Source organism: Sturnira hondurensis, unplaced genomic scaffold, assembly GCF_014824575.4.
Source record: "Sturnira hondurensis isolate 20B ecotype Veracruz unplaced genomic scaffold, ASM1482457v3 Scaffold0007208, whole genome shotgun sequence".
NCBI lineage: Eukaryota > Metazoa > Chordata > Mammalia > Chiroptera > Phyllostomidae > Sturnira > Sturnira hondurensis.
The window spans coordinates 5,325,850-5,336,505 of record NW_028079839.1 but is presented as its reverse complement, the minus strand read 5'-3'; the positions used below and the strand labels follow the sequence as shown (position 1 = coordinate 5,336,505).

The window sequence follows — 10,656 nt, the reverse complement described above, 5'->3', positions numbered from 1 at the left end:
GAGGCTGTCCATGAAGTTGCAAGGGTGAATGAGAAGAGTCTAAAACAAGAGCAGCCAAGGGGCGGGTTGGCCCGAAACCCAGGCTGAGGGAGGGTAGGAGGCACAAGTGCCCATGATGGGTGTCACGGGCTACATGCCCTGCCAGAATTCACATGCTGAAGTCCTACCACCCTCAGAATGTGACTGTTTGGAGACAGGGCCTTTACAGAGGCGAAATGAGGACCCACGGGAGGTTCCAATCCAATAGGACTGGCCTTCTGTCAGAAGAGGACATCGGGACACAGATACACACAGAGGGACCATGTGTGAGGACACAGAAGGGCCATGGGAGAAACCAGCCCCGAAACACCTTTTATCTCGGCCTTCTGGCCTCTACGCTGTCCGAGATAAAAGTCCATCGTTTATGGTGCCCTCTTTGTGGTGTTTGTTACAACAGCCCCAGGAAGCTGCTTCCAGGGGGGAGGGGCAGAGGACAGGTGGTCCCCTCATCCAGGCTGGGGCAGCCAGGTGCAGGTGCACAGGGAAGAGTCAGAGGGTGGCGGCTGGGAGGGAGTGGGCGTTCCATTCACAGACTCAGGACACTGGCACGGTGCACATGCCACTCTGTGTCCGTCAGTTGTCACAGAGCAAAGGGAGAGTCAGTCCAATGAAGGGGGGGCACTCCTGACACCCACTGTGGTTGTGCCGGGCCCGCGTGGGTTGTTCGCAGGACATCAACAGCTTCATTCCTGAGCTGATGGCAGTGAGCTCGGCAGGGACTTGCCTCCCAAAACCACTTCACTGCTCTGTGACAGTCAGTGCCACCAAAGTATGCTGCCCTTTGGTGGTGAGCTCTGAGTGAGCAGTGCCGGGAGATGCTCAGCACCATGGCAGACTGGCCAGCAAACGTCCAGGGCTCCCCCAGATAATGCCAGGAGGTGGGGTTGTCGCCCTCATCTTACAGGGAAGCCCAAGGGGCAGGGAGGTCACAGAGCCTGAGATGGCCTCTGGATCTGTGGAGGGCCCCCCGGGGGGCTCCAAGCCTCTGGCCGCCTGCCTCCTCTCATGCATACCTAAGGGGAACACCAAAAGGTGGGCATCTGCCCCCCACAACAAGACTCTCAAGCAGAGAAGTAAGTTCTCCAGGGGGGGCCGAGTGGGGCCACAGGCCAAGCAGGCTCTGGGTCTCACGAGAACTGCACCCACAAGTGTGACCCCCACTGGCCCCTGGCCGGGGCTCAACCTCTGTGGAGTGTAGAGTCCCTAGGTGCCGGTCACACAGGCTGCACAATGCCACCCAGTCTCCGTCCACTGACCAGGCCTCAGCTTCTGGCCCAGCACCTGTATACCAGGTGTCGGCTGCCTGGGCCCCACAAGGACCCACACCCTGACCTCGGAGGCAAGACTGCACCACCGTCACGGGGGAGGTTATGGTGGCAACGGTGCTGCGAGGTCGCCTTAGCTTTCTAGCTGCACAGATGAATCGGGGCAAGGAAGATGATGAGCCTGCTTTGAAAAGAAGATGGAGCCGCTTCAGAAAGCTAGAAGAGGCGGGAAACTAGAGCCGTCCTCCTTTATGAAGACGTCAGAACTGCCCCAGAAGTAGGGTGGGGGAAAGGGTCCCACCCCCACCCCAATCTCTCCTCCTCGCGTGTTCTGTCCTTCACCAGCCACTGGGCTCATTCCACAGTCTACTTTTAACGGGGTGCTTCCGAGAGGACAGTGGCCCGGGGGGTGGCTCTGGACCTCTCTGTGTCATGGCAGGTGGGTGGGGACAGACAGCCCTGCTCTCTGAGGTCTGGCTGGCGGAGGGGAGCAGCCCCAGACCTGGAGGGAAATACAGCTGGTGATGACCACCTGCCCCAGCTGCCCCAGAGGGATGCTCTCCCGTCATTCCGGGGAGAGTAAAGGTAACGTGTGAAATGCCACAACCTCCACGCCCATGACCCTAATGTCCTTTGTCTTATTCCTTCTGTGAGGGGGGTGTTATATATTTTCACGCCTCTTCTGCCCCTTCAGGGGGCCTGGGAAGGAGCAGACAGAGAAGTGTGGCACTCTGCCCTGGGGGACCCGAGGCTGCCCTGGCTTTGAGGGGACGACCCCTGTAGTGCCGGTACCTGCTGTGTACCCATGAGGGAGCCAAGGACGGAGCCCAATCTGGGGATCCGAGAACTGGTCTCCATACATGTGAAATTCACCCTGAGACCCAGGCAAGTATGCCCATCAGCCAGGCCAGGGCCACCCGAGGCTGGAGTGAAAACAAAAATAACCCTGTATCTCAGTGGCTCGGCACCGTGTCAGCTTCTCCCTAGTCCTTCACATCCCTGGCTGGTGGGCAGGTGGTCCCTACTGATGCACAGCCCAGAAATGACACAGGTCAGCTCTGCTCCCATTTCTTTGGTAAAGCAGTGTGAGGAGCCATAGTGAATGTCAAAGGGAGGGGGAGAATGCAGGGTCCCACCCCGTGGCAGTGGGAGACCGATCACAACAACCAGGGGGCAGGCTGAGCCCAGGAAGGGGTTGAGGGAGGGGAGGCAAGGGCAGGGCAGAGCTGAGTGGGGTGCAGGGAAGGGCAGCGCAGCCAGAGAGACCCAAAGGGCCCCGTGGCCATGGCATCCCCGCCAGGAAAGTATGCTGCCGTTTGGCACCCCCGCCCGGAGTGACCATGAGGCGGAAGAAGGNGAACTGGTCTCCATACATGTGAAATTCACCCTGAGACCCAGGCAAGTATGCCCATCAGCCAGGCCAGGGCCACCCGAGGCTGGAGTGAAAACAAAAATAACCCTGTATCTCAGTGGCTCGGCACCGTGTCAGCTTCTCCCTAGTCCTTCACATCCCTGGCTGGTGGGCAGGTGGTCCCTACTGATGCACAGCCCAGAAATGACACAGGTCAGCTCTGCTCCCATTTCTTTGGTAAAGCAGTGTGAGGAGCCATAGTGAATGTCAAAGGGAGGGGGAGAATGCAGGGTCCCACCCCGTGGCAGTGGGAGACGGATCACAACAACCAGGGGGCAGGCTGAGCCCGGGAAGGGGTTGAGGGAGGGGAGGCAAGGGCAGGGCAGAGCTGAGTGGGGTGCAGGGAAGGGCAGCGCAGCCAGAGAGACCCAAAGGGCCCCGTGGCCATGGCGTCCCCGCCAGGAAAGTATGCTGCCGTTTGGCATCCCCGCCCGGAGTGACCATGAGGCGGAAGAAGGCCCTACAAGACATCTCCAGGTAGAACAGAACAGCTGGCTCTGTGGCCTGGCGGGAAGGCAGAACTTAAAGAGGCCAAGGCTTCCAAGAGTGGGTCAAACAACCCATAACAAAAAATGACTCTTAGGTGACCAAAGTCGTAGGTGCAGGGAGCTAGGCGACCTCACCTGGCTGAGCGAGGAGGGGCGGACGTGCATGGCATCAAACCACGCCTGGCGCCCCCCAAATACGCGGCAAAGACTGTGGGGAGTCCAGCTGTCTGCGCCCAGCCCCCTGCCAGATATGGGCAGGGCCAGGGGACCCCGGTCACCTCAGGCACAGGTCTCTGAGAGGTCCTGGGGCGCGGACCTGCGCCAGGGGCTCCAGGTCAGCCCTGGTAACCTAGCGGTCCGTTGAGAGGGGGATCAGCTACTCAGCCAAGGAGACCCGAAGAGCACGGGCACACCTGCTTAGTGCCGACGCTAGGCCAGGCGCGCGAAAGCGCTCGCGCGCGCTCGCAGGGCGGGTTCTAGATCAGCCACCTGGGGAGGGGCTCGCGCCCCAGCCCTGCCGTCGCCCTTCCCCCACCCTCCCCGGGCTCAGTCTTGCGAGCCACCTGCACCCCCGGGAGGGATCCGCACCCGGCCCAGCACTGCGGGACCGCCAGTCCTGAGCGCTAGCCGGCCTCGGTCCCAGCGCAGCCCTTTCCCGCAGCCCCATCCCCGGCCCAGCGCGGCCTGGCGCAGCGCAGAGCTGCAGGCTGACGTTTAAGGTTCTCAGATCGAGAGGCGGTAGTCCAGGTCCCGCTTTGTTCGCGAAGGCAGGGGGGTGGGGAGGCTCAGCGGGGGACTTTGAGTCTCCGCCGCCTTGCCCGGCGGAACTGTCCCTGTCCCCAGGACTCCATCCTTTGGGGGCTTCCAGGATACTTGCAGGGGACAAGGGCCTTTCTTCCCTTGCTCTCGCCCCCGCAGCCCAGTCGATGCCACAGTCCCAGGGTCCACGAGGAATCGGCCCCACCCGAAGTGATCAGCGAGTAAAAGGCACCGCGCGCCGCCACCCGCATCAGCCCCGCCCCGTCTCCGCCCCCAGCGCTCCGCTGCACCCCGGCTCCTTCCCGCCGGCACCGCCCCGGCACCGCCCCCGCGCGCTCGCAGTCCGCGGAGCCGGCACGGCCTCCAGGACCCTCGAGCGCTGAGGCTGGGGCGCAAGGCGGCTGCTGCCAGCAGCTCCCGCTCCCGATACCCGCCTAGCAGGCGGGCCATGCCCGGGTCTCCGGCCGCGGCGCGCACTCAGGCCCGGCCATGAGGAGTGGCGCCGAGCGCAGGGGCAGCAGCGCCTCGGCGCCCCCTGGCTCGCCACCTTCGGGCCTCGGGCGCCCCGCGGGCCCGGACGCAACCCCCGCCCTGCAGCCGTCCGCCACAGGCCAACCTCGAGCCCGGGACTCGGGCGATGCCCGCGCGCAGCCGCGCCCCCTGTTTGCGTGGAGCAAGTGGAAGAAGAGGATGAGCTCGTCCATGTCGGGGGCCCCAGCGCGGAGGCCCGTGTTTGACGACAAGGAAGACGGTGAGTTCTGCCGCGCGGCGGGGACTCCGGCCTCTCTGGGGACAGCGTGGGGCCCCCACGCGCTCTCGCAGGAGGGCCGCGGCGGTAGGATTTCCTGGCATCTAGACACCGAGGCCACCGGGTGGGAAGGGGTCCGGGACTGCTCGGTTTCCGAGGGAACTCGCAGACCGTGCCGGAGGTGCCCACGCGTGTCTATGGCGCCCGCCTGCATCCTCCACCGTGTCCAGTGGCTGTCGGGCTCCGAGCTGAGGCGTCTTTACTTTTCTGTGAGGGACCCTGTGCAGCTGGGTTCCTTACTCTGCACCTGTGCGGTGCCCACTGTCAAGGGGCCTGGTGCCCACCCGGGGATCGGAGCCCCTGGACCCGGCTCTGAGCCTCTAGGCTGACGGGTGGGCGCAGGTGCGTGCGCAGCACAGGCCACCGCATGCCCGACCTTTGCACTCAGATGTGCTGCGGAGGGGGCTTGCCCTGTACACAGGCCTGCCCTTCGGGAACTGGGCGGCTCTATCAGGTCCTCCAGAGCACAGGTGCTCCTGCGTGGCCACAGGGAGGTGGGCGCTCGTGGTGACAGGCAGCAGTCCATCCGGCCACGCCCCCGGGCCGGCTGGGCACCAGGCACCTTTGCAGGGAAGGTGGCTGCCCGGTGTCCACCTTTGGGTGCTGTGACACATTCACACGCAAATGCTCAGCCCTTTCCTACAGATGCCACGCAGTCACTCAAATGGTACCGCGGTGACACATTTGATATATTTTGACATTTTCCTAAAATAGTTGAAACTGCCTTTTTTTCACTTGTAGGCAGGCTGCAGAGGTGCAGTGGGTCTTCCGTAATTGTAGAGCACGGCTCAGCGCGAGAGCCCAGGCTATTTATTTCTGATCAATAATTTAAGCGTCATAGGAAATTACAACAGTCCGACCTCAGGCCAGTGTTGGCGAGCGTGCGGGCCGGATGCCACCGGCGTCAGCGCGGCGGGAGCCAGCTGTGGTGCTGGGGTGGGGGTGGGGGCTGGACGCGGGCCCGGGGAGGTCCGGCGTTCAGGACCAGCCACAGGCTCGGTGTGACCCTCCCACTGTGCGCCGACCATGGGGACGGCAGGATGCACCGCTGGCACTGTCTCACGCTCCCGGCTTTTGTGTTTGGTGCAACCCTTCACCGTCAGGAAAGCCCAGCGTGGGCTAGGGACGAATCAGGAGGCAGGGTTAAGTCCAGCTTCTGACCGCAGGATGGGAGCGCGGCCCCGCGTCGGCCGGGAGCTGGCCCGCTCTGGTCCCTCGAGTGGTGCCTTCTGAGGCAGGGACAGCGACGCTGAGCATAGAACCGAAGCACGGACTGCCTTCCGCCTGTTAGGGCATGGAATGTCTGCACGTGCTCCGAGTGCTATGTCTCAGGATTCGAGGATCCTTAAAAAGGCAAAAAGAGCGCGGAATCCCTTTAGGATGCTGGAAATCTGATTCGAGAATTACTTCGCAGCCCCGCCCCCCACCCCCCTTCTCTGCCTATGCAGCGCCGGAGGCACAGACACCAGCCAGCTGGGCCTGTGAGAGGTGAGAACCAGTGTCGCCTGCAGGTGCTTGCTCTCTAGCTCGTAGGGCCATTGATCACCTGCCTGTCACCGAACAGGTGATGGGGACTTACCTGGGCTTCCTTGAGACGGAGAGGCCGGGCCTATCCCTGGGCTTGGTGGCTGCGGATATTGCCTGGGTGGGCAGCGGCTCCGTTGCTCTACGTCTCCACGGTGGCCAGGCACACTCGGCTCCGGAGTCTCAGAGAAGAAGGCGCGGTTCCCAGCGTGAAGGCCGTGGGCTTCTGTGGATGGAAAGAGTGGGCTCTGGCACAGAGGAAGGAGCATCTTTTGGGGGGGGCTGTGTGCCCTGGGCCCACCTCCCCTCCAGGCTGCAGTGCCTCGTTGGCCACCCCTGTGAAGGGCGCCCCTCGCTGGGCCCTGGCAGAGCGGGCTCCGGGAGGCGCCCCGTGGTGTGGGGGTTGCTGACTCCCCTTCACTGGTGTGGCACGGTTCCTGTGGTGATGTGAGACCTTTTTTTCTGATTAAAACACCCAATTAATATATCAAATTTGGTATGCAGAGAAAAGGAAAAAGGAAATAAGAGGGCAGTTTAACAAAGTGCCAGGTAAATTTCGACTAAAAACCGTAGTTTTGAGGTGAACTATCTTGACTGGCCTCTGCCCCTGCCAGTCCTGAGGGGTCTGGACCCACCGCCCTCATCTGGCAGGGCTTGGGGGCCTGTTCAGGGTTCTGCACTTCTTCACCCCAGAACCGAGGGCTGACGGGGACCCTGGCTCGTGGGGTCTGCCACATTGTGGATGGCAGAGAGACATTCGCACGGACTACCGAGTCCCGTGGAGGAAGAGGGACAGCATGGCTTCTCTCTCAAGGGGAGCAAAAGCTGTGGCCCTGCCGTGACCGGCCTTTATTGGGTTTCTCCGCACATTACCTGATGGTCCTCATTTACTGTGCACAGGTTGCTTTAGGTGGTTACCTTTTACAGAAAACAAAGGAGCCAATGCCGCTAATCACACCACAGAAGAGGGATACTTGCAATGAAGAGGGGAAAGTAGTTGAACTGGTCACACTCCTTATGGGGAGGTTCAGCATGGATTTTAGGAAGTTACAGCAAGCACTTGTTGCCTCAATTCAGGGTGGGGGGTTTTTAGCAAAAGCAAGTCTCAAAGTGGCCTAGGTACATTACAGGCCTGACTCCCCTTGGGAGAACCTATCCATGGGCGTGGGTCCTGTGCATCTCCGGGGAGCTGGGCCCATGCCACGCAGAATGGTTTCCTACAAAGGGCCAACTTTTCTTCTCCCCCCAACCCCCTTCCCTTTCTGTCCCTCCCAGACTTTGGGGGGGCAGTTCCTTCAGGGACTGGACTTGTAGGGGACCTGCATTTCCTCTGCTGCTCCACCCCAGCACTGTGGTGTCAGGCAAGCCCCCCATGCCTCCTAGCTGGAGGGGCTCCAGCACCTTCCTGCTGAGCAGCCCAGAACCTGCCTTTCCCAGCCGCTGTGGCTATTGTCACACCTACGGTGACATGCCCTTGCTTGTAGGCAGTGACTGTCCACTGAGAAAGTTTGCCTTCGCCCAGAGAGACTGGGAGTCAGGGACCCAGCTGGCCCTGTGCCAGCCTGTGGGTGGACAGGTGGTAGGACCACCAGGTTCTCAAGTGACTTTTCTTAAAACGAAAAACAAGCCTTTGTTTTTCCCTAATTATAGAAGCAATGAAATGTGTCAGTTTGTAAGAATTTCATACATTCCTATGTTTTCCTGAAATTGTCCTAGACAGGAAAACCAAGACCCCTGTGTGCGCAGCTTTGAGGAGGTGTCCTGCGTGCTCCCGGTGGTTCCCCAGGAGCGCGGTCACCTGCTGGCTGTTCAGAACCGTGCAGTTCCTCTTGGACACAGAAGTGGGACCCTCTCCCTTGCTTAGTGCATGGCGACGTCGCCTAGGTCTGCAGCACCGGCTGTTGGCTACGTTCACAGCAGGGACACTCTGTCCTGGCTCTGCCCAGGACTCCAGGGGCCCCACCCCGGAAATGTGGGCTGAATTTGTTGGGTGGTGCTTGGGGGCACTGGGACATCCGCACATCTTTAAGCTCCTCCCTACCTGGTCATGCTGATGGGCAGTCAGGGCTGAGAATCACTGCTTTATAGATACAATGTTACTTAGTCAATTTCCTTCTGAGGACTCTGGGTGTTTCCGTTTTATAAACACTGTAAACAGTTCAGCAGAGAACATCCTTGTACGGTCATCTTCGCGCACCTGCCCGGTTTCTCTGGGATAAAGTCTTAGGAATGACTTTGCCCCGTCGCAGTAGGTGTCCATGTAAGGCAGCCTGTTGGTCCGCCCAGCCCCTGCTGTGAGCCAGATGCGTCCTGGCTGCTGGTCACACAGCAGTGACCAACAGACAGGGCTGCCACAGGTGCGGGGGACTGGACAGAGGGGCAGTGGGGAGGTGACAGCAGATGAGGAAATATGAGTAATGACCAAGGACGGGAGGGGCCAGAGCAGAGAGAAGAAGAGGCCCCCTTTCCCGGGGCGGCGGGAAGGGAAGCCAGTGTTTGCTTCTCTGGGGCCAGGAAAGTCCTTTTCCAACACCCAGCTTTGGGTGTTGGTGGTGTTTTCATTTCTTTTTTATCCTCATGGGAGGACATGCTAATCGATTTTAAAGAGAGGAAAATTGGGTGGGGGGGGGAGGGGCAGAGAGAAACATCGACCTGAGAGGCAAACACCCCTAGGTTGCCTCTGGTTCGCACCCTGACCGGGGATCCGGGATCGATGGCCCTGACCGGGAATTGAACCCGTGACCTTTCGGTTTATGGGACGACACCCAACTGAACCGCGCCAGGCAAGGCAATGTTTTCGCCTTCTGACAGTCTAAATGGTGGGAGGTGGCGTCAGCCCTTGGAGTTCTTTGATTACCAAGGAGATGGGCCATCTTTGCTCTCTGTGGGGCGGGGCGCGGGGGGGGGGGTGCGCCCGGACCAGCGCTTCCTGGTCGGAACTGGGGTGTTGGCTGTCCTGCTCCCTCGCACCATTGCGAGTACACAAAGGCTTCCCCTGAGCAGCCTCCCCGCCCCACACGCTTATCGATTATCCGGTGAGGCTGCTCTTCCTGGTTTGGGGTTTTCTGAGTCGTTTGGGTTCAAAAAGGTTAAAGGTCGTGAGCTCAGACCCATCGGAATCCTGGGTTCTGGCCCATCGGCCGCCTCGGGCTCGCGGGGAGAGGCCGGTTCCCAGGCACCGGGGAGAGGGGTTCCGTTGGGAAAACTCCACCTGCGCACTCTCCTCCCGCGCCCGGGGCGCGGAGTTCCGCTCGGACATGCATTCGACGCGGGGTGGGAGGCCCCCCCTCCGGCGAGCCCCCCACTCCCCTAGGCCGAGCGTGTTCGGGCAGTTGGTACACCCGAGATGTGTTCCCAGAGCGCGCCTATCGCTGGATTCGTCCCGCTGTGCACGCGGTCCTTCCTTGCGTCGCGCGTCTAGCAGGCTGGCGCTGGCGCGTTGATACGCATTACTGTGAAAGTGTTCACCCTGTGGGTGGCCACTCTGCCCCGGTTTCTGCGCTGTGTCCTTGGGCTGTGTGGGTGGCCAGTCATGTCACCTGCCGAGAACGACTCCCTGGCTACCTCCTGGGGCCAGTGCTCCCTCGCTGCCCAGAGGCAACAGGGCCGAGGGTGGTGCTGCGCAAGCACGGGACCGACTCCGGGCTGTTCCCGGTGTGGGTGGAGCCCTGGCTTGCTGGGTCCTCTCCAGGGGGCGTGGCCTTGAGTTTGAACAGGTGCCTTTCACTCCCCTCACAACCCTGAAGAGGGTGCAAGGGAGGGTGGCTCCCTACCAGGCTGATGGCAGCTAGCCCCTGCCCCACCCCACCGAGGCCTTGGTGGCTACAGAGGCCCCTGCGCGGGGGTGGGGCTAGGGTTCCCGTGGGGTCGGCGGGGCACAAAGCCCAGCCCACCTTGCGCGTTCCTCCGCGGCCCCCTCGAGGCACAGGGTGAACCAGGGGAGCCGTGGGACACCGTGGCGTCCGGCGCGCTGATCTCCCTGTGGCTGCCGAGGCTGGTCCAGAATGGACTTGGGACCTGCCGTCACACTTCTTTATGTAACAAATGTCAGCTCTGCATGTCTATCCATCTGGACGTATGCTTTAAAATGCTAAAAATAAGGCTGTTTTCTTTTATAAACGTAACCGCCCAGCTCCAGCTGAGAAGAGCTGCAAGGATGCGCCGGAGGCCCTTTCTGTCCAGGGCTCTCTCCGAGGACGAAGCTCACGGTGGGCCGGGGAGGCGAAGCCCCCGGAAAGCAGTGCCCCTGCAGCTCCTCTGCGGGCGGCGCCCCCGGCCCCCGGGATCCTGAGAAACAGGGTGGGGCCCGGGACTCTGCATTTCCAAGCATCCCCCAGGAGAGGCCAGCGCTGCTGGCCTGTG

General features: G+C 61.4%; 1 protein-coding gene across 1 annotated transcript in view; it reads left to right on the top strand.

The window, feature by feature from the left end:
- The first annotated feature begins 4,293 nt into the window (after window positions 1–4,293).
- Window positions 4,294–10,656, top strand: part of STK32C (serine/threonine kinase 32C) — a 33,190-nt gene continuing 26,827 nt past the window's right edge. Inside the window, exon 1 of the mRNA XM_037051239.1 lies at window positions 4,294–4,713. Coding sequence (XP_036907134.1) covers window positions 4,452–4,713 — 262 coding nt within the window. The 5' untranslated portion in view covers window positions 4,294–4,451. The remainder of the gene's footprint in view (window positions 4,714–10,656) is intronic.